The sequence below is a fragment of the Venturia canescens genome, chromosome 10 (genome assembly GCF_019457755.1).
Source record: "Venturia canescens isolate UGA chromosome 10, ASM1945775v1, whole genome shotgun sequence".
Classification (NCBI taxonomy): Eukaryota; Metazoa; Arthropoda; class Insecta; order Hymenoptera; family Ichneumonidae; genus Venturia; species Venturia canescens.
The window spans coordinates 18,218,981-18,246,963 of NC_057430.1; the positions used below are offsets into that span (position 1 = coordinate 18,218,981).

General features: G+C 41.2%; 1 protein-coding gene across 6 annotated transcripts in view; it reads left to right on the plus strand.

Moving 5' to 3' along the window:
• LOC122417597 (follistatin-related protein 5-like) overlaps positions 1-27,983 on the plus strand; it is a 191,888-nt gene that overhangs the window by 65,088 nt on the left and 98,817 nt on the right. For all 6 annotated transcript variants that reach the window (XM_043431237.1, XM_043431235.1, XM_043431236.1 and 3 more), the window contains one exon: positions 11,963-12,001. In XM_043431237.1, coding sequence (XP_043287172.1) covers positions 11,963-12,001 — 39 coding nt within the window. The remainder of the gene's footprint in view (positions 1-11,962; positions 12,002-27,983) is intronic.

Below are 27,983 nucleotides of genomic sequence, written 5' to 3' on the forward strand. Positions count from 1 at the left end.
AAATAAAGTTGTACTGGAGAAACGGTATACTCGTTGCCCGATCAAGAGGTGACCCTGATAGAAAATTGAGTTGCTCAGTAATCATGCGGTGAAGCATGTTCCGCGTCTCCGAGTTCGAAGAACCGCGTCCCCAGACGAGTGAAAGCATTTCTCTTGCAGAACCGAGGCTAACCGGTTTCGCAGTCTTAATTTTAGGTGCTTTGCAGCATCAGAAAAATGTATCTCATAGGTTGACCTTAAAACGGGAACTCAGACTTTGGCTGATTCTTATTCGCACATACGAAATTTGGAACACTAGCTTTAATCGACATTTCGCCGAGTTGAAAATTTAGTGAACACTGAGTTGGCGTTGCTTCGTTACTTCGTCGATTTACTGAAACAACGCGCAACGTTGAGAAACAAACGAATCAACCACAATATGCCCGAAACCAAGGATCAACGCAGAACATTTTTCAACACCATATCCGACCTGAGATTTGACAAAAAATCATCTTGAGGCAATGAAGATACGAGCAAAAAATAGCCCCACTCATATCACAATAAAATGTAGAACATAAAAATTGGGCATGAGAGCATGAGAAAAAACGCGGTTGCCGCGTAAACAAATAAAAATGGAGGTCATCGACCGTTTCGATTTGCGCCACGATTCAGGCTGATGAACCTGATTTTCGTCTCGTGGGCGAAAGAGGAGAAAAGTATCTCAGCGAATCTTGATCAATACGTGAATCCGCAGGTCAGATGAAATATTCTTATGAAATTGCCCATCAAATTAACTCTTCAGGACGAGGATAGGACTTCAAATTTCTATCTATGGAAAAAATTGACGCGATGAGTATTTCACAACTTATCGGAAGACAATGATGCATTTGTGTTTAAGAGTATACAAATGTGTGTCTTGAGAAAATACGAAAGGATATTCGCTGTTAAACGCGAAGTGTGTACCGTAAAAAAAATACAGAACATGCATTTGACGCCGTGCAGAGTCGTAAAATTTGTAGCTCGCAAGACCGAAGAAAAAAACTTCTTAGCGTATTTTTTACGTTATAGAGTTGAGCCTGAGCAATAACGACGAACGTTCGAAGAAAATTTGCTGCCATTATCGTTTCTCCGTGGCAATGACTCGTTGCGAAAACACACAATTACAATGAATTTCACAATCCCTCGCGTATTTTCTTTGCATTTTGTCATTTCGTAATACTGCAAATTTGAGTATGAAAACAAAAATTTCGTAAAACAAAATTCAACAGGAAACGGATCATTTTTCCTTGAATAATCAAGAAAATTCATCAATATTGGTGCGCATGGGTTTTCGTACAAATACTCGTTAATGAAAAAATCCATACGCACGATTGCTCAAGACAAACGGTGGATGGGACACGAAAAGGTATAGAACGTTATTCTCCCGTCTACGGGAGGGTTTCTATGTACATGTATGCATATTCCGTTGAATAAATATGAGTGGGTTATACTCGCGAGCAGTCGAGTTGAATGTTATGTATGTCAACAAGTGCCAATGAAACGTTGACCATACGCCACAACCAACAGCGACTGACAGACGGTCGATTATGTCAGCTCGTTTGCCACGTTCTGTGACGAGAGCTCCAAACAGTCGATCAAAAATTGAGTCAGTTCGTAATATCAAAGTATGCTTACAACATCAATAATTCGCTGGCACAACTGCGAGGGAACATACTCAACGGTGAACCGTGGCTGTTGAGCCTTCAGAAGAGTCATTTCAAGTACCGGGTTTCTCAAATCCCAAATATTAAAGAGCGTAATTGCAAGTTACGACCGCCAACGATTTATTCGCGAATGGCGTAAAAAGAGTGTTCAGATTTTTAATCGGCAAAGTGTCGATCATAAATTATCAAAAAAATGTCGTTTTTTTAATAGCGGTTGTAAATAATCTTTAATTTTTTAGCGACGCTCATCGTAAACGATAGTTACTTGAGTTTGTCGCGGCGAGTAAGAAGATCGTGCTGATCAGAGACGAAGCTCGCGGTATTTTTCATTCATGGGATATTTTGAAGGAAATGCAATTTGCAATATTTATTGATCATCCTTGAGAAAATGAGTGATGAGTTTGATCATGATCTTTGACCGAACATGAAAGCGTTGAGCTCATAGGTCGTTTTATATTTTTACATTACCCTTTGAGATAATAAATTCGATAAAACATGAGATTTTATTTGAAAATAAATGTTTTTATTCAGTATCATTTGATTCATTGATCTCTTCGATGTTGCTGGTGTTGGAGAGCTTGTTCGAACGAGTCGGAATTTCGATGCTCCGGGGCGCATGTCGAATCGATAAAATACTTTTGAAACGCGAGTATTTTTGGCCCCGAGCTTTAGCCCTATTCAAATGAACAGTTCGGAGAAGTGAGAATTTGGGCCTATTCATCGAATCCCTCGTCTTTTCAACGTTCAATGCGCGCCTCGAATATAAGCTGAAAACTCAACGGAATAAATAGCCTTACTGATGAATGCATTGCCTATCGGGGGGAAACCGAGGTTCGTCTGGACCGCCTACTTTACACTTGCAACGCTCAAATCACTCCCGTTTCAATGGAATGACAAAATCTGCTCTTTGTAAGAGCATTGAAATGCGATAAAAGAATGTCCAAAGTTTTCGCGTCAAAGCTCTACAGCAGATTTACACGAAAATATTCAAACCCAACGGACATAACAAACATGTTTTCCGTAATGGTAGAGAGATTCGTATTGAGAATTGCAACTATAGATGCGTTTCCGTTGATGACTCCGCACTGGAACTCCCTGAAGAAGACTTTCGTACAAAAGGTATACAGAACTTGACAAGACAAACCCTCAAGAATAGCGGAGTAAGCTGTCAACCTCAGATCCACTTCATTGGCTAATCTAGCAGCACCGGTTTTACATTTCAAAGCTTATTCTCCGGCGTTTATTGCGGTGAATGCTGCTGTATCCTCGCAGTATTCGGTAAAGCGCAGAGGAACAGCAACAACAACAGCAGCAGCACCAGCAGCAGTCTATATGAGGAGAATAAGACACGCAGAGTGGGATGTAGATAGAAAATCAGACGATCCGTGTTTCCATCGGAGTATGTATATACGATTGCAAGCCCTTTTCCGGGGCTTACTTCGCGAGGGAAATAATTGGAAGCGGATGACAGTAGAGAAGGAAATTGAAATACTTGATAATAATTACAATTAGTAAAGCTTGTAGCGGAGTTTCTCCAAGGATTACCCGCGATCGGGGAATGAATCGCTTTATAAAATAATGATTTGCCATTGTTAATTTTATGAAATCAAGCTGATTCGCGATAAGAATAAGAGATTCGAGTGGGAAATTCGATAAAGATATCCCCATTTGACTTTTTCGTGTTAGTGCGGAGGTTATTTTTAATGAGGAACCGACTAAACGGATGAATTTGATTAATCCGTTCGTTAATCCAGGGCATGACCAGCTTAGGTCGGTTAAATCAAGATCAAAGCAGTCTCGGCATCTTGAATCTATTATTATGCAGATCCTCAAGCGTGCACAGAAGACCGGGTGCTTGAGTAGACAGTGGGATGGGCTGCTGGCGTATCACAGGGGTTTCGTGTTAGGTAAGAGGTAGCGAGGACTTTTCAAGGATGGAAGAGAGGCGCGTCGGCTTTGGTAGAAAGCTAAGCGCGATCTATACCTTGTACAAAGCTACAAGGATGACGAAGGTAATCCGTTTCCGTAGTGTATTCCGCGCTTCCTCGGGGGCACAAAGTCGAGCCGCACTATCACTGCCAACGCTGCTGCTTCAGGCGAGCCCGATTCTCTTCTAAGTGAAAATCCGTCGTGCATCTTAAACTCCACGCACTTTGCGTTTTTTCGAAATCCTCGCGACATCCTTTGACCCTAAACCGACGAATTTTCTCAATGTCAATTTTTTTGTTAATCGAGTGTGCGAAAACTGCTCCTCTCACGGAGACTCGTCTGCTGCATGAAAAAAGGCTGAAGCAGGGATTTTAGATCAACCAAAGTACGCGGCTATCGGGCCGTATACGCGCGGGCATAATCTATTTCTCCAATGTTTGTTATCGCGGTACATGGGCAGGCGTAAAAGCAAACGATCGGTCCTCAAATCTGAACCAGTTCCGATAGTTCCATCTCCTGCTCGCATATAGTTGTACTCTCTCACACACACACACACACACACATGCGCGCGCGTATGATGAAACCTACACTTACATTCGTGCATATTGCATTAACGAGATTGCACGTGGGACACAAAATCGCACTTAGTTTCGATCTGTGTATCTCTTTTGTTAGCGTGAATTCTCACTCAACTTTATGTATTCTCGAATACGAAACAAGGAGCACAACCGGCAAAACGAATGGAGTTTGAAACAAACAAGGGGGAAGAATAGTATTTGCATACACACCCTCGTGTTTCCTTGTCTGACGGATTCAATCAAGATCCGTCAATATTTACACCGTTGCGATAATCTGTCTCACGCTCATGCCATGTTCATATCGACGTATTATTTCTCCATTCAATTTCTGTGTTCACTGCAATTTCGAACTCTTGTTTTTGATCGATGCGCGTCAGTTCACAGGATGCCTTTACCCATCGTATTATTTAATAAGACCCAAGCTCATCAGCATATTTCAAACAATTAATCGTTATTACAGGCGCGTTTATTAATTGTATCGTGACTCGATGATCCTCTAGGACGTTGTCGCTCCCGAGTACGACGACCTCGCTCCACAATATTACATATACGAAACATATGTGATCCTAAAACGATTCATTATTTACATGTTATTCGGAAAAACGGAAAAACGGGATGTAAAGAAATCACTAGCCTGAAAGTTGCATCGGAATAATAGTAATTCGAGCCGGCAATTCTACGAACGTTATAAATGCCTGAACGATGTGAATACAAATGCGGCGAGGAGTTAACGAGTTGTCGTGGAAACTTGTAAGTACGAGGGTGCTCGGAGGGAATAAAAGAATCGATTGCATCGCGAGTCCGTCGGGGATTCGCTTGTGTTGAAAGCCCCGACAGCTAGGTGTCCGCCGCTGAAAAAAGATAAGAGTGAAGGCGAAGTGGGTCTCCTCTGCGGTGATAACGAGGAGATCGATGAATGTTTGTGACTCTCCGGAGCCTCGTCGTCGCGAGAGTGCCAGCACACGAAAGATAGTCGGCTCAGAAAGAGGACTTTAATAACTATACGCGGAACATTTTGTCGTTCGAGGACGATTTCAAAGTTTTGCTCTATTCTCTTGATTGCCTGCCAGAATTTACCACAAGAAATGAGCAACGCTCATTATTGACTGTGCACTCGTGCCACGCCTCAAGGATTTAAGCACTTCCGGAACGGCTACGCAATTTTCGAGCAACCAAACGTATAATAAGAAATTGAAACATTTGTCGTGGCATTGCGGTTGTTGGAAGAAAAAAACCTTTTGTATACGATGAATCAAAGTTTTATCAGCGTAAAATAAATTCTTAAAATTAGCAGCTTCCTGCTTTTCAGCAACAAAGAATCGACAAAACAACTTTCTTGTCGTGCATTTTATTAAAATGGCAGTAATAATATCCTTCGGAAGCTACCTCATTATACAACTAATACCGTGAATCCACGAAGACAAATATTTCCAAACGGCTTTACAAAATCGATATACCGAGAACAAATAGTCGTCTTCCATTATCCCAAGTATGGCTTTTCCATGGCTATATTCAATGCTTCATGCACGAATGAGCTTAATTATCGAGATAGCGAATCCAGTGTTGACATTTCATGAAAGAGGCTTATGCATTCGGAGGGAACAGAGCTACGACTACTTGTTTTTTTTTTTGCGATACGCATCGAACTAAATAAAATCGTTTCATCCTGCGTCAGTCAGTATCGTGTTTCAGAGAAAAGAAGAAGAGAAAGATTCTTTTTGTTACAGATAATAAAAGTGGAAGAATGCTTTGACGAGATTCTCAGTTGCTTCTCGAGGGAAATCCACTGGAGAAACAACCGAGAAGATTTGTCCAAGAAGATGTGTAGGTAGTAAAAGTACGGGGAACGATTGGCCAACTATCGTCCTTCATTCAGGGGGTGTAATTTCGAGAAGCATTGAAGTGAGGGTCGGCGCGGGCATGGAAAAGTAAACTCTCGGGAATTAATCTACCACTCGCCCGTACTTGTAGGATACGGAATATAATAAACAAACGCGTACACAAAGGGTGCCAAGTGTCTGCTTCGTTTCCGTTGATCGCCGATCAACCGCGTAGAATCTAATAATACTTGAGCCACTTTTCTCCTCACTCGTTATCGGATGAGTTGCTTATTTTCTACTCGAAATTAAACGTTTTCTTCTATAATGCGGGCATCAAAATTACGCGGGAACCGTAGCAACCACCAAATCATGGTCGTCTCTGTTCTATTTTAAGATTGTTAATTTCGTCGAATATGATGCAATTGGTGAGCACATGCTCGCTGATAACCGATTCTATATCGCCAGAAGCATGCGACACTCTCAGGTGTCTGCATAAATTTTATTGCGCGAAGCACGCGAGCTATTAAACGTTATTACTTGGTTTTACACTGAAACTTTTGCAACAGCTAGTACGGTGGAGTGTGTTTTTTTTTAATGCGCTGGTGACAATCTTTATCGATTAATTTGTAAGAGACCGAATGCTTGACTGTTGGGCGATCGTTGAATTACACGATCGACATTTTAAAAAACATTATCAAAAGATTGGTCTTCAAATATTTCATCCTCGAGCAAACGGAACGGAGCAATCTGAAATAATATCAAATTCGTCTTGAGACAAGCTCGGGCCCCCCTCCCCCCCACTCTCCTGAAAAATCCTGACTACGCCCATTGGGTTGACTTTTCGATAATGTCATCGAAACCAAACCCGTTGAGCGAGCGCGAGTGCACACCTCCCGTCGTCGCTTATCGCCCCGAAGATTAAACGTTGGCTGCTCGCCACGCGATTCGACGTGATAAAAAACGACGTGAAAACCCCGTCAAATATCCGCCCCGTCGTGTAACTCCAAGGGAATTCGCGGCCAAACTTTTACCGGAAAATGTGAGCGATCAAGCGCTTTTGGAAATTTTTGTTTTTCCTCGACAAAACATGGCGTGAGAACAATCGATTTAGTTTACGAATCGAAGGTGCTCGCTGTCACGGAGCAAGATTATCGCAATTTTCTTCGCCAACACCGTTGTGATTCTATATTTATTTCGTCCGTGTCAAGATGCCTCTCGCAAATGCGAGCGTAATACTTGCGAAAGACGAAAAATTCATCGATAAAACGCGCCGTGATGTTTCATCGCATTTGAGACCGCGCCTAGTTTTGAAAGATCATTATGTAGCACATGAGAATCTTGATGAGTCTCGAGAGGCACACTATTTCCGTAGGGAAAAGTAAGAAAAGTAGTTGCCTGTCAACGGAGTCGAGTGCTAGATGGTAAGCCATGATAGAGTATAATGGAGAAGAGAGATGTGAAAGGGCTGTGTGCGGGAGACTCGGTGATGATGGAAACTTGGGACGCTTTGCAGCGGCGCATGTATGACTATGTATAGTATCTTCCGTCCCTGGATAGTCGGAGAACGGCGATGGCTAGCTAAGACCTTCGAAATAAGCTACTATTACTCCGACTGAGCGTTGATGTATCACTCGGCACCTCGACTCGTCGCATAGGTCACCTCTGCTGGTCTTTCAGCCAAGGAACTCCCATTGTTTCTCAAAATCTTACGCGGCGTTATACTTCCCTGCGAGTGATAATATTCGCTTCCCTCTTGCGAGTGCTAGCGATGGATCTTCGGTCCAAATCCAGTCCCTTGGTTTCTCCTTAATTATGCCCGACAATCGCTCATTGTATTCTGGGATATATCAATTGTTATTTCGCCGGGGTGTTTTTCACTTATCGAAAAACTCAATAAGTCGAAAAAAGTCCGGGTGTCTCGGAAATTCGTGAATCCTCGAGAATTATGATCGACGTGGAGGAATTAACGATATTCTATAATGGACTGACACGTTCGCCTCCCTGAAGTTGATAAACCCGCTCGTTTGTTAAAATTGAAGGATTAGGTTTTACGTTTTAGCGTGATTTATCCGCAGGATGTATGAGGGGATAAACGGACGGTAGGGCGAGAGGTTGGCTTGACTCCGAAGGCTTGTCCGCTTGGGAACTATCTGCGCAGGTACTTTGCACCCTGCGACTGATAAGAAATTGGACTGACGGCTGTTTAATTGCTCGACGTCTGGCTCCCGAGACACGCGATTTATCCCCACTCCGTTGGAATTTCTCGCGCGACCCCACGCCGTTCTGTACCTTTTAGTTTTCATTGGTCTGATCAACGGCCGTCCGAGTAAATCATCAAGCGAATGAAAAACGGCTAAATTCATAGGCAATTTGACCGAATGGCGAAAAGCCGAACGATCGGAATGGTTGAAATCACGCATATTTCTTATTGATTTTAGTTTTGTCGCATCCTGACAAAGTCGTTGACGGTGAAATAACATTTTTTTTTGTCGTTTGAAATGTGAAAAGTCGTCGGTTTCATTGGTCGTGGGGAAATAGCAGAATGGCGGGTACATAAAAAGTCACGACTATTTCGCAACAGAGAGGACTGGAGATGCTGAATTCTGGCTGCTCGTGACGATTCGATCAACGAATTTATCTGGCCACTGGCCACGCTCCGAATTACTCAACGACCCGAACTATATCAATTTCCGAACCAGAAGTCACGTACAGTTTGACATGTATATGTATATGCATCGAGGAGCCATGCACGCAAAACGAGAAACATATCAGTTGAAAAACGAGTAAAAAAGTGCGATGGATGCGGGGCGATTGGTAGAAGTTGAAACGAAATACTGTGGTCAATTTTTTACGATTCGCCGACTCGATATGCGCGCATTTGTTCTATCGATGTTCGTCTATTAACCAAAACGTTGGCTCTGTATTAAAAAATTGTCGGAACTCATGGACGCCTCGCTCTCGCGTCTCTTCTCTCGCGCCGGCAATTTCCTCAATCCTATTATTACTTTCATCGCAGCTAGCCGAGTTACGCTAACGTCGTCTCGTCCGAAATAATTATTCTTTTTTGCTGCGAGATTCTCAACCGAGTCACTCTGATTATTGCCAAGGGGCGCTCGAGCAACGGTAATCCATTTACAGCTCAAGAAAATTGAGAACGGCGTGGTCACCCCTGAAATGTAATATAAAAGCTAGCACAAAATCCGTCTCACCGATATTCCGACCTAATGTCCGCATTCGAATCTCACGTTTGTCCAACCGAATTCTCCGCTTCTAAAGTGCAACAGTGACATTATTCTCTCGCCTCTTCTCGCTCCTTCGAAACCTCAACCTTGCGATTCTCACCCTTCTTGTCCGATTCCTCCGGTGGTCCCGCATTTCGCAAACGAGTAATTACTTTGTTTAATTACTTGTCGTATATCGTATCCTGCTGCCGGACGCCTTTCCCTCACTCTTTGTTGATTTTCGTCCAAACCACGAACCCTCTTCTCTTCTTCGTACATTACTCTCGCGTTTACTCACAGCAGGTTTCCTGCTCCACCAACATCTCCCAAATTTTCTTGCTAGCCGAAAGCGTTGCTGCAACTTGTTCTTATTCCATCTATTTATTTAGTCTTCTCCGTGGTTCCGATAGAGCCTTGTTCCTTAACTACTTCTTCTCATTTCGTCAACTCTCTTTCTTCAGTCTTTCTCTCTCGCATCCCTCGCTCTATCCTTCGAGGCTCTTTCCTTCCTTTCCTGCACCTGGATCCTAACTTCTTTACCCTTCTTCGGCTAGCTTCGATACTTCTGTACTCACGAGTTATTACGTTTCTTCGTCTCATCGACTCGTTCCATACCTCTGAACATTCAAACTTTCAACGTTTACTCTCGACTCGTTCGTTACGTTTGCAACTTCTGGCAAATGCTCGATTCAATTATAGACACGGACCGAATGACAATTTTCCATTGTTTTTTTTTTTTTTTCTACTTGTGTACACACAATTTGCTTCGCGAGATCAAAAAGTTTGTTTCAACAAGTCTGAAATTTTTTAACTTCTCGAATTAGAAAAAATCATGAACGCGAACGTCTGGTTTTGAAAATTAGAATCCTCTGAAACTTTGGTCATTGCGAGATCGTCATTCGGGACAACTCGCTGGATTTCATCTGGTTACTAAATGCACAACTTAATTGAGTACGTGTATAGCTCGACGAAGCTTCTACGGAATGAAAAGATTGCATTCTCATGCATTACCACCGACGCCCATCGCGGTATCATTTAAAGAAGGATTTTAATCTTTTTTTTCGATTACTTTATCGATATCTACCGACGTGATACAGAAAAAAAAAACAGCACGAGAAATAACTCCAATTCGTGACGAGAATTTTACAATTCCACTCCTTCGTGGGAAAATTCGAATTTCCCGTAGCATCCCGTAAACCCCTCGGATTCCGTTTGCAATTGAATGACATATTCGCGCGTAGACGTTTTCCGATTGCTCGAATCGAAATGTCTCTTAAGAAAATCTTCTATTCTAATATCAATCGACGTTCTTTTACGATGAAAGAAGAATATTTATTTTCTCATTCTTCGTGTACGTTCAAAACAAGCTCCTCTAATTTATCACCAAAATTAATTTAATCAACTGCTACAAAGTCGTGAGTAATAAGAAATGTTTCTTCGTGGAATAAAAATCGTGTTGCAAGAAATTCTTGCTTACCTGTATGCAAACAGTACATTTATCGAGCGAAGCAATTGAAACTTTGCCAGTGCATGTTATTCTTCCCTTTTCTACGAAACTCCCAAGAAGATGCTGCTCCCAATATAGAAATTCCTACGGGAAATTAAAAAATTCTCCAGCTCAGTAATGAGATCTTTTCTTCAAATTCCATACATTGTACTTTGAAATATATTTTGTGAGAGGCAAATGGGAGGGTAATGACAGTTGAAAGATTGCGCGAAGAGAAAAAGTGCTGAATCGTTGTTATATTTCAGAGTTGCAAAGAGCTCGCGAGTCACAAATGACGGATATTAATTTAGTCGTCGGCTCGAAATTTTTTGACCAAAGTTGAATTTGCTTTGTACGTTGTTTAAGTGCAGAAATTTATGACTCATTTATCGAATCCAACGAGAATCGAGAAGGCAGAGATTTCGTACCGGGAAACGATTGTATCACTCATTTTTCGGCGCACGTGCTGTGACTTCCCTTTTTTGCGTAATTTTGAACTCGCGGAAGGTTCGCTCGCTCACTGCTCGATTGCTTACGTAATGAGACGCCAACTGGGTGAATCTCCGTGCGGGCGCGTTAGCGTTTAATTAGAGGCTAAATTGCACGAGTTTTCTCGTCGGGATAGCGGAGGCACGCACGCCCAACCCATTCGACGCGAGAGACTTTAGTTTTATCGAAAACCTTCCGTCTCACTTTTCCTTCCTTTCATTCATTCACTTGTTTCGACCACTCGTTTTCCTCTCAAATAACAAAGTAAAGCACAAGAGAAATGTTGCAGCATCGAAATCTCCGGAGCCGAGGTTATCTCGACACTCTGCTCACCGCATATCCTCTTCAACGGTTATTCTCGCGACTCACCTTTGTGGTCTTTCTATCTTATTCAATCCGTCTCCCATCCTATATTATTATTCTTTGAAATTCGAGAAAGACCGATATACATAAGCAACTCGATTCGAGCACGCCTCTAATTGCGAAAGAGAATGAGGGCAGAGGATTAATTCCATTTGGGTAAATATTCATTAGACAATCCTATCGTAGTCCAGACGCCATTATTATTTTCTCGAATCTTTTTTAATAATAGGATTTTTCCATACAACGAGCGTGATCTACTGTTTTAAACAATAAATTGGATTCTGAGAAAAAAAAACATTTCTACTTTTTAGCATACGGCTCTTTTTTTTAGCAAACTCACAGAGAAAAAAAGGATTCCGAATGAACGACATTTGTTTCTCTTTGTTTGTTGCAGATGCAGCATCGGAAGGATCTTGTGGTATCGCAATCAAAGGTAAGAATTTGAACTCAAGATTTTTGCTTCTCTAGACTTTCGAATGACGAATGAAGAGAGACCAGATGATGAGATAAATCTGTGGAACGGAATCCGAGCAGGCGAAAAATTTTGAACGCGCGTTCCTCTCCAATACGCTATTTCCATTGTTACAGCTTCGAACATGAGTTACGACGAAATGATGAATTGACGAACAATGCGAGCGTCATATTTTACGTGTCGAAAAAACAAGCAGTTTTTTATTTTTTCAGCTCCGCGTCTCTGTCTTCCGCTCTCGAACACGAAAAAATGTATCTGACATTTCGGCCAACATTTTTCGTTTCTAGCCGCGAAGGCTCCGATTCCCGCGTCCTTCCTGACGGATCTCTTTCATTGTTCCCTCTCGATTTTCTTCCTATATTTGTTCGTGCAGCTTTTTATATCGACAGAATAAAACAAAATTCCGCACGGTTCACATCTCCCTTTATGCACGATGCATAGAAAGAGTGAAGAACGTCGTGCGCCTCGCGAGACTCGCGAACAGTATCGATGCTGTCACTATGACAAAATGCCGTATTGAAAAAAACGAGAAAATCAAAATCTGATTTTCCCTGAAATGAAAATCTTTGACGCTGGTAGAAAAGGAAAAGTCTTCTTTTCGAATCGAAACGATTCGTAGTAATAGCGATGCGATATTACGCTGCATTCAGCTATTAAACGTCGCGATGTAGCATTGTTGCAAACTTGAATAAAAATACGCACGGGGAAAAATACGTTACTTTCAATCGTCATGCGTGATAAAAATTTCTTCGAGATCTCGTGTAGCGAGGAAACGTATAGATAATAAAAGCGGAATTTCAACAACTCTGGAATTTCGAAATGAAATATTCATTGAACGCCCAGTCAACGTTATCGGTTGAAAAATTCGAATTGAACAAGCCTCTTCGATAAATTTTTATAAAACTCGATTCGCTATTTTTGCGGAGCGCGATTGTTGCGGAAAATGGTAAATCAAAGAAAATACGTTTGGAGAATGATGGAAAGTATTTGATCGAGTTTTCATCCAGGACTCTCGATCAACGTCCATGCTAAATTCTACGAGAGTACTGCTGCTGCAAATGGCGCGGCTGTGATTGATCGGTTAATTTGGTCGCTCTAATGGAGCGGATGGAGAGAAATCGTCCAGATGATACACAATTCCAACTAGTAACTCAAGTATTTTGAAAGTTTTTCGTGTCTAGACACTTGTCCTTCGATACAGTTTTTCTTATTAAACTTTTGCTCTTTTGTTGCGACGAGACAAAAATAAAACTTCAAAGTTTTTCATCCGTGAGAACGCAGAAGAATTTAGATTTGTCGTGGTTCACGGCGATTCACATCGCAGGCGCAAAAAGAGATAATTACAAAATCCGACACATCCACAAGATCGCTTCCACTGACCGTTAAGAATGCAGTTCTCCAAAACTTTTTTTTTTTACGTGTGTTCTTCCTTCCAACGAGAATATATTTTCCTGCATACGGATGATTGGCAAATTATCAAGAAACGGCAAAAATCTAAAACTTCTCAATGGAAACAGATTTCGAAATGATTATTCGATCGAACGAGGGAAGAATATATAGAACGATAAAAGAGGGAGAAGAAAAAGTTGGTAAAACGAGTGCACTCGATATCGAGTGAATGATTTTGACCCTTGTAAAGCCCTCATAAATCGTCAAAGAGAATAACGGAACTATCAAGAAATTCTTGCATTTCCGGGCTTTTGAAATCCTATTGTCAAAAATTCGTTGGAGTGATAAGGACGGATGCATCTTCGATGCCTTTCCGCAAATACGATTTTGAAGCAGCCATCTTTACCCTTGCCGGATCGTTTTTTTCTTTTATTCCAAATCTGCGATTCATGTTCAACTATGGTACGAGAAATAAAAGTGGAAAAAGGGGCAAAGCATTTTGCGCTTGGCTTACTTCACGTACATCCTTTTCCTTCACGTGTTCTCCGCGAGACAAGCACCTTGCAGACTTTAGTGCAGTTTTTATGGGTTCTCCGGTTATTTCACTCCTTTTTGGGCGTCGTAACTCTCGTTACATCCTTGTTCTCCGGGAGCCTTGTGTTTTCTGGCTATTATTATATTTTTTTTTCACCCGTTTTTTCGTTAAAGATGGTAAAGGAAAAAGTGATCTCAAAATTTCCAACAGATAGCATTTGCCAGCTGAAAGAATCGAGTTTAACAGGCGTTACATTGAATTTTATCCTTGAAGATAGGTATGCGCGCTTGTATACACGCTCTTCTATCGCTACGCGAGAAGAGGAGATTGTCAGATAAAGGGTTGAAGCGGTATGATGGGAGGGCCCTCCGATGCGAGCGCTAAAACTTTTCACGTACCCGTTTCACTTTTACGTTTTTCGCCGCATCCCCTATTTTTCCATCCTTTTATCATCAACATAAAGCTGCAGCGCGAATTTCCGAAGGCATTCAAGATGGCGACGGCAAAGACGCCGGGATGCGCCGTGGCGAAAGACGAATACGGAAAGCAGCCGCAAAGAGCTCTAAAGCGACCTATCTCAGGTGCTTTTTTTCGCTCAACCATAAAACAACACCGATAAAAACGAGTGTCCGAGCCAAGCAGACACTTTATAGAAGAAAAACGTGCTGTTGGAATTTCGACGGACGTTTTTTCAGCGTTATAAAAGCCCGTGTATGATGAGAGAAATCTTGGTTCATCGCGCGGGCTTCTGTGAAACACCGATGCTACGCGGCTAAATATTGTACCGCCGAATGAGCGTATATAAGAGACAGCGCGCGAGCAACAATCTTCTTCTATATATAATGCTAGCTTTTTGGTCTCCGGAGTGGTAGACTCTTGGTAATCCGAAAATGGGATGCATTATGTTGCATTATGCAAAAGCAGAACGGAAAAGCTTCTCTCTGTTCCCCAACAATGAGATTCGATTTGAATGCGGTTGAGTTCTGTTGTCCAGTGGAACGACCGCGAGTGCTACGAGAAACTCGTAGAAAGAAGTATATACGAACGAGAAAGAAATTTAGAATTGAGCTTTTAGACTATGATAATGGTAAAGAGTGAGAAGCGAAAAAGAGCGATGCTGCTGGATCCATTGCTCTTGGGATAGAGAAACGCGCGGCGGGAGAATAAAAGGACATAAAAAGAAACGAGGAGAACTGGGTTCGCGCATCTTTTGTGTATAGTCGTACCTCCGACTATATAAATATACGCTTTCCCTTCCCATCAATGCAACCCGCAAGCATTCAACCTCAAGCTCCGTTTTTTTCCTCCACACGAATACGCGTGTATATGTGTGTGTCAGAAAGTAAGGGGTAACAGCGACCATGCGAAATATTTCGCAAACGTGTATCACCAACGTTTTTGGCCCAAGTCCAGGCAAACCTTTCATCCTGCTGCTTTCGTTTTCCCATGCTAAGAGCTCTCGGCAAACCCAACTAGATGAACAGAGAGATTCGGCGTGTTTCATCCTCCCATATATAAGTTCCTCTTCGAGTCTCTAAACCCCCGCCAAGTAACCTCCGAAAAACGAAAAAAAAACTGTAGAGACGGAAGACTGAGAGAGAGAGGGATAGCATGATAAAAGAATGAAAAGAAAAAGAGTAGGAGGATAAAAGTCTAAGAACGAACTTGTACTACGAATAATTCCTATGGTCGCGCGTACGCGTGTATCTTAAAGGATTCCTTCTTTCTATCTCTCTTTCCACCTTTTTCTGGTCTCTCGTTTTTAATGCCTTTTTTTACTCATTACTGTCACCCGTGGAAAGCTTGTAGGTTAATGTTGTTCCATGTGCTTTGTTGGGAATAAAAGTATAATCCTTCGAGGTTACATCCAGCCAGCTTTTAACTCGCAATTTTTGTTTTTTACTGCACCATCTCTTTATATTATAATAATATAAAATCAGTAGCGAGATATTGATTGATGATTCGTAATTTTTGTTCGTATTCTATAGAATTGGGAGCACGAACTTGAACTATAATTTCCAGACTCTCATTCGATACCCATACGCACACACCGAAGAAAATTTTACAGCGGGACAGCACAGCATTCGCTGAATTTTATTTGAATAGCAATGCTATTCATTAGAGTTGGGACAAAACACGAGGGCAGCATGAAAGCATCGCAGTTTCAATTAACCAACAATGAAACAATGAATTTATTGTCGCAACATAGGAAAGTTAGAAATACGCTGAATTATACGTGACGTGCGAGTAGCGCGAGAACAATATCAGTTAGTTTCGTACGGTTGCTCTCAGGTTTATTTTTATTTAATTATATACGGGCGGAAGGTTTTGCATTGGACGATTGAAAGTTGATATTTGTATGCAAAAGTAATGCGAGTTAAAGCGCTGTGAAAATATCGGATATTCGGAAATTTGTCTGTTATTTCAGTGCGACGTCTCATTAACAGCAATAACAGAGAACGGGGTTGTTGCAAACTTTCGTTTTTATGAATTTGACGATACGTTAGACCAAATGTTGGCCCATTCGGTATTGAATGCCCGTTGTAAAGTATTCTCATTTCAAGAAGTATCTGGAAATGCACGAATGTATTAGCTGCACACCAATGCCCTGCGGTGGATCAGTAAAAAGGCAGGCAGACGGGAGACACGGGAGAGAGAAAGAGAGGAAGGAAGGAAGGAAGGAAGGAAGTACGTAGGTAGGTGGATAGACTGAGGCAGATTGGAGACTGGCGAGAGAGTCTGGTATTAGATGTATGTGTGTCTTATATGGTACGAGTGCAAACGTAGCATGGAAAGGAGACAGGCCAATGGTATATACAGGATTTACTTTTCACGAGTGAAGCAGCCATCCGAGTTACTCCTCCAACAGCCCGGGACATCGAAACTAGATGTCTGGCTTGGGCTGTGTAGAAACGGAAGAAGTAAGCAGGCAACATCTCGTATCCAAAAGATCCCACCACCAACTCCGAACACGCTTATACTGCATTTTCAACGCTTTTCTGTGCTTTTCCTCTGGTATCAGGGTTTGGGGCTTGAAACTCGAGAGCGATTCTAAAACACACAATGCACTCACGAAAGCTTCGAGTGGTTGAACCCTGCGTGAAAACGTGTCATACGTGTCTCCTTCGTGATCAGCTACTAGCACTTCTTGCACTAACGCTTGTTATACGAATATTCGAAAGAGCCGCCGGCCGCCGCCGCCGCCCCTCCGTCCTCTCCTCTCCTCTCTTTCTCCTTGCTCTGCTCTTCTCCTATTCTGATTTATTCCCAATGCTGCCTGGCGTGTCTCTGCGCAATTGTATACGAAAATCTCATATAATAGCTGCTCTTGCTCTCCCGCGCGGTCCTCTATATTCCACGAAAAAACAACGTACTTTGTAATTTTATCAGACGCATTCATTATTTATTTATCATCAACGACCTGAATCCGCTGAGCAAATTTTACATGAATACAAAGGTTGAGCAACAATTAATGGAAAACAATAGTCTTAATTAGCGTTCGTTTAACGAGCGAATTCTTTATTAGGAAATGTCTGATGATAAATAACGAACTCCAATGCAGAAGCGTGGTATATCCATGCTGGTAAAAGCGATACTCCCCCCGCATTGAATATCCATCCCCAATATCTAATATTTATTTTCCTCATAACAACGTGACTGCTCGAGGCACAATTCCCCTTTCCTTTCTGTGTTCGAGATTACGTTTAGTAAGCATTACGGCAATACAATACACAGCACCGTTGTATCGCGATAAATTTCTAATCTACAAGAGAGTATATCCCCGACCGAAGCAATTTCTCTGGCGTGTATAAATTCCACGGGGAATTGAACAATTCTCGACGATTTCCCGCGTTGTTTCTCTTTTGACGGAGTCCGACTTTATTTATCGTCCTCCCGCGGTGCAAAGAAAATTCCCTGCTAAAAAACAAAAAACTTTTAGAATGGAAAGAATACAAATTGACGGATAGGTAAATAGCGACGAAGGCATAGACTTTATTATGGAAACAGAAGAAACACGCCACGAATGTGCGAATCGTTGTGAAAAACTCATCATGAACTGGAACGTTTTTTTCTTTTCAATCCCCAACGGTCATGGTTACCAAGTGGGAGCTTCGCGAGGCGAATTTCTTTGCTGAGGCACACCTCGAGGGGGTTGGCCTCGATCCAAATGCAACACACGCCGTAGCGCAAAGTCATAGTGTCGTTTTGCTCAGGAGAGCTTAAGTGCTGCGATCGCAGCAAAATAGAGAGACACTCGCACACATAAATAAGGAGAGGAGAAGATCGCACAAAGCAAGATATGCTTACGCGCGCGAGTACGTCGAACCGGAGTATGCTGCACATCTCTTTTCCGACCAGCCTGTACATTACGTAATTAACGTTTCCTCTCGGCGGTAAAAAGAGCTTTTTAAGGGTTTCAGAGGAGTGCCCCCTTCCCCCTCGAGCCAAGTCGCTACAACGAGACGACGCCTCTAACGACCCTCGAGCCAATTCTGCAAACGCTTCCGGCCTCGCTTTGCACATTTTTAACCCTCCCCTCGCCCTCGAGCCCTTTTATAACTGCGCGTCCCAGCTTCGAAAAATAACCGTCTATAACGACCCTCCTCGCGATGCCACCAATATTCTGGCACATATCTCGGTATGTAGAACGTTTTGAAAAATCGCTTTGATTTCTCGGTTTGCGTTGAGGGATTTACCATCTCAACATTTTTACCGTGCACAATGGTAAGACCCTCGTTATATTGATAAATAGTAGTCCCGCGTAACGTTCCAAAACGAACGACGAAAATACGCGCAGATGAAAACATGTACAAATTGTAAATTGTGTAACGTTGAATTGGCAAGTGAAAATTTGTTCTCGCACTGCGAATGAGACTCGGTCGGCTCCGTCGTCGCTGCCAACTTTGGCCAGTGGCTTCATGGGGTTCTTATGGGTCCTCGGTATGGCGGCTTGTACCGCCCTGCCACGCCATAAGGGAATATTAACAAACTCATCAAGGCTTATCTCTGTCCGTGGACGAGAGGAGAAGGAAGCCACGGGCTCTTTGAGATTTCGGTCAGGATAAGAAGAGGCGGAGGTGCCGTTGATAACGTAAAGAACGTATAGCGAGAAGACTCTTCCACCATATCCCGGCCACAAAGACGACAAAGATCCCTCGAAGCCTCCTCTTCTCCTCAACTTTTATCGCAACTATATCCATAAAGTGCGCGATAAAACGGGACTCGAGGACTCCCTTTCTCGTGGCTTTTCCAGGGCCCATACAAATTCATAAACTCTATAAATTTTCTAGTTTGGCTTCGTTAAAATTTTTCAACTTCTTGTGTTACTCCTCGACCAACGCTGTTTTATGCAATGCCGTTTCATTGTCTTTTATGAACTTCTTGCTTCAACTCTTTTTTTCATCTCCGGGACATTCTCCACCTGTTTTTTTACAGCTCCCTTAAATCCGAAGAAAAAAATTACCCTGCTACTTACTAGAAGTTAGTATGACGCGTTAATGTAACGAACATTCTGAATAATTATCACTCCTTCGTTCTTTTTACCTATCATCTTTTTTTCGAGCAGTTCCAATAATCTTTTGACAGAACAGCTCCAATGAACTGTGTGTATTTCGAGCATGAGGATTAACAGAACGTGAATAACAATTGCTCTAATGCGATTTGCATTCTTGACCCAAAATTTAATCGCGCATTGAATCGACGTTCTGCGCCATAATCAAATTTTTCTTTTCATAACTAGCATCTGCTGTTTATTTAATTTTTATTGAGTCTTCGCGTAGGAATAACTGCCACCCGGTCGACTTCATAATCACTTTATAATCGATTCAATAAGCTCCGAGTCGTTCGACACAACAAAATCCTTTTATTGCATTCATGGCTATCAAATTTTAATGAACTGAGATTGAATTAGCAGTGCTAGCGACTCTCTTTCCTTCTATTTTTGTACATTCCATCGGTGCTCATTTTCGTCTCTCTCCCTTTTACTCTCTTTCTACATGCGGCTCTCGTGGCGTTATACGAATCTGAATATAGTCTCATGATGCGAAATTCATCCAGCCGGAATGTACATACATTTTGGTAGAAGTTCAGCAAGAATGCAAAGTTGTGAAGTAAATTAAATATTAGGTATATTAAATTGGTAATCAATATTACTTTGCTGTACCAATGACGAATGTGGAATCCGCGGCGAGGTAAAGCTTATCGAGTCCTCTTGTAAAATTCACTCAATCGCGATCGACCCCGTTACATGCTCGTAGTTGTCCCGCGAGATAACCGCTATAGTATAAATGTATAACATAAAATAATAACTTTTGTTCGGTCTATCTTAGGAGGCAGTTAAAACGCAAGTACATCTTTTGTACCATTAAACATTACGATTGCTCAAGAATGGAAATATTTATCTTCGCGTCTCCCTGCGCGTCGCGCTATCAAGATATAAATTATGGATGTTTAATGTGGGTCGCTTTGTATTTTGGACTTACGCTGTACGCACCGCTCACAAAGTGAAATGTAGTACGTCGTTGAAACAAGTAGAAATGGTGGTGCTGGTTTGCGAATGCAAAGTTATATACCCTCGTGTGCACTTGTTTCTCGTTCGTGCAGTTTTGAAAGTGTAGCTTTCCTGTTAAAAGCTTTGGTGCACGAGGCAATACGCGCTTTCGTGTTGCTCGGTAACGATGTCGTTACGACGTCTCCTGAAAAAGCATATAACCATACAAGCCACTTGTTTGCCCATAATATCTACTAGCATCTTTCAGAAACTATCCACGAAGATGCGAAGATTGGTTCCTTGCGCAACTCGTATAAAAGTGAATGCGCTGCATGCGTCCGTATTCTTCACTAAATTGTTTCTTCATCTAAAAAACTCACAAGGAGAAGAATACATCGAACGATATAACCTACTTTCTGAGAGGACGGAGACGATATTTGTTTTTTTTTCCTCGCCGCGACGTGAAAATTGTATATAGGTCGTCATTGACGACAGCAGGTTTGAACAGTCGAGAGACAATTACGTTGGCTCAAGTCAGGACGAATCGAGCAAATTCAAAAAACAAGCAAGTGGCGAAAGCTTTGTCATGTGTGTTCTATGTACGCGCTACACAGGACTTTTGCTTGAGAATCGAGGGAGAAAAGGAAAAGACTGAAATGAAAAGAGAAAGAAGTTGCTATCGAGAGAGAATGTAGCATGCTGAGAAGATCGAGGTAAAAAGGAAGGATCCACGCCCCAGGAATGGAGGCGTCGGTAAGGATTCGCGGTCCATTAATCCGGCGACGATCCCTTCCGCACTTCTGGACCCGATTTTCGCCCCTTGGCCGCAATACCTCGTTCTACTAATCCACCCTTCTTCTCAACTTCCTTTATCTTTTCCTTCGCTCGATCTCACACCTTTCTCTTCACCCCCAAAATAATTCCCTATCCAAGTAGATCTCCAGTTCTTTCGGCCAATTTTCATGAATCGAACAGAGAATGGCAGCTCTACCGATTTTCAAAAAAAAATTCATTCCGCGATACGATTGATTTCCAAATACAGTCGATAATTGTTTGCATCAATTTGGTAGTTCACTTTTTTAGAATTTTCAGTTAAAAAACTGTACCCCGTAATGAACACGTGTCGAATGTTAAAAAGATGGGATACGATTTCATTTTAATTACGAATAAAAGGAAGGGGGAGCAGAAAACGGGACATAGGAAAAAAGTGAAAATTCCGAGGGAAAAACGTAGGGACAGAGACGTTGAAGCGTGGAATGAGTTCTCATCAGGGTTGATGGTTCCTCCGTTCCAACTGAACAGCGGATCTTTATTGCCCGCTTCTCTCTCTCTCCGTATCCAACTTTTTTGCTACCTTTTGGCGTGTACGAGAATATGGCGACGACGAAATAATGAATATACAACACACTTTTATCGTTTTCCTTATTTGATGTTTCCCGTTCAATGCATTTGTAGTCTTCAGCGTTTTTTTTTGTGCCCGACACATAAAAGGCCAGAAAGTTTCTCAGAAAAGTCTCTCTTTGAGATGTTACAAAAAGTATTCATAAATGTCGGGTCACGTACAGATTTTCCCTTTCCACTTGTATTTCTTTACCGATGTTTTCGATCCATGCGATGAAAAACAATTTTTTGATAACGTTTTCTCGTACATTGATTCCGGTAACCGGATTTTATAATCATTCATTCTCGTATATCAATGATTTTTCTTCAATAATGCTTGTGCCTCGTTGTATTTATCAGCATTATCCACGCATTTTTGTTGATTTATTACTCGCAGAGAAAAAAAAGCAGAGAAGGTATTATTGAATTTATATGAAGAAAGGTTAAAAAAAAGCTGATTCAAGCATTTTTGTAGGATGTCACCTACACGGAGGGGTTTTTAGCTGCGCGCATGCCGATCCGCGAGTAAAGACAGTCGAGGGTCATTATTACTGAGCGCGACCGAGACCAAAAGCTCCCTCATTCTCAACTACTTTCGAACACACTTCCACACACAAAAAGCTCTGTACGGATCAGCAGAGGGTCTTTGTGAGTCGCGGGCTTTGTGTTCATCATCTCTTCGTTCTCGTCCCTCTTCTGCTTCGTTCTTCTCTTTTCCATACGTTCACATAGACACCGGCCAGTGCTCAACTAACACAGAATGACGTTTTGTCCTTCCTCAGTAACCCCCATTGTAGCCCTGCGACACTTTTTTTCCTCTTCCCTCTTTATATCGACACTCTATTTTCAATCCCAAAAGACTGCCATAGTTTGAATTCTCAACTGACAATCTCGACTCGTGTTCCATATTCCTTGGGATGACGAGTTTGAAGACCTCGAGTTCGTCGACTAAAAGTACTCGGTATATTTCGTAAAATATTTAAGACGGATTTATAAAAAGGTATAAATTGTTACCCCTTGTTACTGACAAGGAACATCACTTTGGTGTCCCCCTCCGATTTTCTTGAAACTGCTGTATGTGAAAGAGCATTCGAAAGTAAGAGACACGTATTTTTTTTTATCGGCGGAAAAACGGTTTTAAGGGGTGAAACCACCCTTGAAAGTAAGGCATGTCAGGGGGTGATTTTGCAGTTTCACCAGCAAGCACTCAACAGATTTTGATAAAACCAAAACCAAAATGTTTCTTATCTGAAGTGATGAAAAGTTCACCCTGTGCACGAAAAAAAAAAAAAAAAACAGGGGGTTAACCACCCTTACATTCTTATATTTCTCACGCCACAATGAAAAGGAACGAATATGATGGAATGAAACGGGTTCTATTTCCATGAAAACATGAAAATAAAGTTCACATGTTTTTGCATTTTTGCAAAATAGCAGTCTTAAGGGGGTAAACTACCCCTTTTTTGAATTTTCGTACTGTATGTGGCTTATTTCTGTTTTACATGTTTTTGCTGATTCGAAATATTATAATAATTTCGAATCAAGATTTTCTGAGGTATCAAAGTCAATACAAGACTCTGAAAGTGTGAATCTCCCCCACTCGATTTTCCTCTTTATTCGCTATTTCAAAATTTCTCCCTGCATTTCGTTCAATTTGGTTGCTCTGCATCGAAATTACGAATTCAATAATTTTAGGAACGTATAATGATCGTATTGACCTCAATCTTGGCGGGCAAGGGAAGGAGGAGGGGAGCCATTTGATATTTACTACGATTCAACTTTGAAGTCTGAATAAGTCTATGCTGTTGATCTTGTTTACTAACGAACATTTTTTAAATGAAACTTCAATACACATTAACAATTCATTAACCGTCTCATAGTATAGAATCGGATTTTATTAGATAAGTACATATATCGAAATAAAATATAATAAAACCTATCATTTCCAGCAATTATGGCTCATACGTTGTACAATAATGATATTCATCAAAAAAATGTTTCAAACACAAAGATTTTTTGCACCATGCACATTTTATAATCGCTATATTATTGCAACCAGGTATTTCACAGTGTGTTTTTGATTGACCGAACCCAAAATCAACAGGATTTTCGAAATATTCCGGTTTTTCCGTAATATAATTACTTTTAAACCATGAATATTTGAAAAGATTGATATAGCGTGGAGATGACAATTGATTGTGGGCCAAAGATTGCAGTTTGATTATATTATTCCTCAAATGTAAATTTATATCAGCATCCACTAATAGAACACTATCTGAAAAATGTCGTACAAAATTTTTCCATATCCTGAATCCAAATACATCAAGCGGTTGAATTTTTCCAGTTGTACCTTTTGGGATAATCATTGTGATGATTTTTTTATCATGAGGGGTGGCTTCACGTACAACTTTGGGGCAGTGTCCACTCCAGGAATCAATCAGTAATACATTGTCACTTCCAACATTCGGAAAAAAAACTTTTTCCATCCAAATTTTAAAATGATCTGTAAACATATAACAAATTATATATTTATAACTATATTTTGGAAAAAGTTGATGCACCCTTAACGATAATACGCACCGAAAGTAAGTTTCCCAGATTTCGATGCTGTTACTATGACGTTATCTGGCTTAAACAATTCGTTCGTTACTCTCGGTCCAAATTCACCTTTTGCCTCCTTTAATACTATGAAAAGTGGAGAAAGTAGTTTCCCGTTGGCATTTATTGTTGGCTGAATCGTGTAGCTATGGGTCGTTGAAGACACTGATTGTACAACGCATTCAACTTTTTTCGATCCTTCCATCGCTAAAGTTCGTGCTGAATGGATTTCCAGTTGAAAACCGCTTTGGTCCGAATTATATACATTACTTGACCCATACTTTTCTATTAGTAATTTAACATCTTGAACAAATTTGTCCGCATTTGTTTGCAGAAGCGCTTCTTCCTCCACAGTTTTTCTCGTTATAAATTTATTAATTTTTCTGGAAACAATGCGATGCGATTTCTTAAATTTCCATAGCCAGTTATGAGAAGCTTTGAATCGTATATCTTCATGGCCTATTTCTTTCTGTGCCTGTAGAGCCCACTTTCGAAGGTCAATATCATGAACAATGACACCCGCGTCTACAGCAGTTTTCATATTCCGTAATGTGTATTCAGAAATTCGAGCAAGTTTTTCTTTATATGTACCACCCTTGTTCAGTTGTTGTGCCCAGCGTCGTAACTGCCGTATGGATTTTACAGATTTGTATTTTTGTTTGACGGTTTCAACACTGTAATTCTTTTTTTTACCAGATCTCCAATATTCAACAGCTTTTTTTTTATAATCATAGCTCAGCTCATCGTCACCAGAACAAGCGTCGGAATCGACATCATCATCCTTTTGCCATATCATATCTTCAACAGCAATTGCTTCGAACTCTTTAAATGGTTCTTGAAAATCAAGAGTTTCTTCCTGTATCATCTCAATCCCGTTGTAATCTTGCATAGAATCGATTAAAATTTTTTCGAAATTCTCCTTCATCTCTATTTCTGCATTATTAACAGGAGTTTGTGCAATGTTCATAGCTTCAAATGTAGCCAGTAACAATTTGATAACGTTGATTGGGTTGACTTTCATGCTGGTAAAAGTAGTAGGCACAATACACCAAAAGCACAGAAAAAGCACGCACGATTTGGAGCTCACTCAAAAATGCACTAGTACAATGCTAATGGTTACCGCCTTCGAAAATAAGTATCGAAAGAAAAAAATATTTATTAATCTCACGATGCCTGATAACGTTTTTATCTGATGCATGACTCAAGAATATTCGGAATGACTAATGTTATTCGGTGTGTGAGAATGCCAAAAATATCAGGTGATCATAACTACTTGATAACATTTTTATCTAGCACAAACACCGGGATCATATGTCTACGCCTCTATTTTTCCGCCAAAGTTATGAAAGTGTTTTATAGAGGCATTTTTATCTGTAGCATGGTACCTATTCATTTACGTGCAGTTTACAAGCTTTCTATGATCACCGAAAAAGTAGTTGTGAGAACTTCCCCCCCCCCCCCCCCCCCCCCCGCCAAACCGACACCATCCAGGTCAATACGAGTTTTATATGTTCCTAAAATTATTAAATTTGTAATTTCGATGCAGAGCAACCAAATTGAACGAAATGCAGGGAGAAATTTTGAAATAGCGAATAAAGAGGAAAATCGAGTGGGGGAGATTCACCCATTCAGAGTCTTGTATTGACTTCGATACGTCAGAAAATCTTGATTCGAAACTATTATAATATTTCGAATCAGCAAAAACATGTAAAACAGAAATAAACCACCTACGGTACGAAAATTCAAAAAAGGGGTAGTTCACCCCCTTAAGACTGCTATTTTGCAAAAATGCAAAAACACGTGAACTTTATTTTCATGTTTTCATGGAAATAGAACCCGTTTCATTCCTTCATATTCGTTCCTTTTTATTGTGGCGTGAGATATATAAGAATGTAAGGGTGGTTAACCCCCTGTTTTTTTTTTTTTTTTTCGTGCACAGGGTGAACTTTTCATCACTTCAGATAAGAAACATTTTGGTTTTGGTTTTATCAAAATCAGTTGAGTGCTTGCTGGTGAAACTGCAAAATCACCCCCTGACATGCCTTACTTTCAAGGGTGGTTTCACCCCTTAAAACCGTTTTTTCCGCCGATAAAAAAAAATACGTGTCTCTTACTTTCGAATGCTCTTTCACATACAGCAGTTTCAAGAAAATCGGAGGGGGACACCAAAGTGATGTTCCTTGTGAGTTGGAGAACGGGGACGACGACATCAGGACAAATTCTACCGAGAGAGACTTCGAATATGGTGGAGCTTGGCACATGCGAAGGCACGATGATAGGATTTCAATGTATATCTCTTCGACACGTGCAGACTTTAAGAGACAATTTAAACCAAGGATTTAGGGCCTTCGTAAAATGTTCTCTATCACGTATGTTCGAATTATTGTAAGGACGTATATTGTATATATATACGCATAGATGGTGGTCATTGGAAGAAATTTCCGGGTCGGAGGGAGAGGACGAGTCGCGGTGAATCTACGGGACGATAAAATCGATCACGCGCGAGCTGGAGAAAGGTTTGTAGTGTGGGGAGTTAACCTGGTGGTATGCTCAACTACTGGATAGTCTAGAATCCACGCGTACGATAGTAATTTCACGGTGTTTTCGTTTCGACGAGATTGCACTGGAAACGGGTGGGAAAAGCAACAGAGCAGCATAGCGGTGCAGTATAGCAGTCGGTTATTCGGGATGCAGCACGCTTTCGACATTGCAACCCCGACCAGGCCGGCTCACCAGGTGGCGCGACATACGTCGAACACGTGGATGTCGGTGCATCGTTATTGCAACTGACTCTCTCTCTCTCTCTCTCTCTCTCTCTCTCTCCCCCTTTCTCGTTCGCATCCTTTCGTTCCAATTTTTGTCGACTGATTCTCGTTTAACTACGGAGATTCACGAGTATCGACTCGTATCGTCAGGGATTCACGAGTGACCTATTATCCGACTTCGCGCAACCATCTTCTCCCTCGGTCGTGGGAAATTTCACGATTTCCAACCGCCATTCTCTATATCGGTTAAATTTCACATTCTCCAATTCGATTTTCTACCATTGGCGTGAGAATCCCCAGTTATCCGACCAGTATTCGGTTGACGTTTGTCCCTTTACCCCCCTCCATCGCGTACCAACGGATTCGATACGTGTGTACCGTTTTCTTTTTCTTTTATTATCGCGACCGTTGCATTCTAAAAAAAAATTCCGGGTGTCCGGCTTGACTGACGTTTATCGTTGCAGTATATCATCGAATTCACAATTTATTCAGCACTTTTCCATCTCAATCAACGTCGTTCCGAATTGTTCTCTCTGATATGTAAGTTTTATCATTTTTTTCGTTTTTGCTAAAACACCATTGCTATTTTCAATCCTACCACCACGAAGCGATTTCAATTACAGATAAAATGGATTATTTTTTTACATCAAAGCTGGCCTGCGATGATTTTTCTCGAAATATAATTTGCCACCAATAAATCGAAAACAGCACAATAAATAATTAATGAATAACAGTGCTGCGAAATTCAACAACATTTCATTTCGAGATTTTTCTAACGTTATTTTT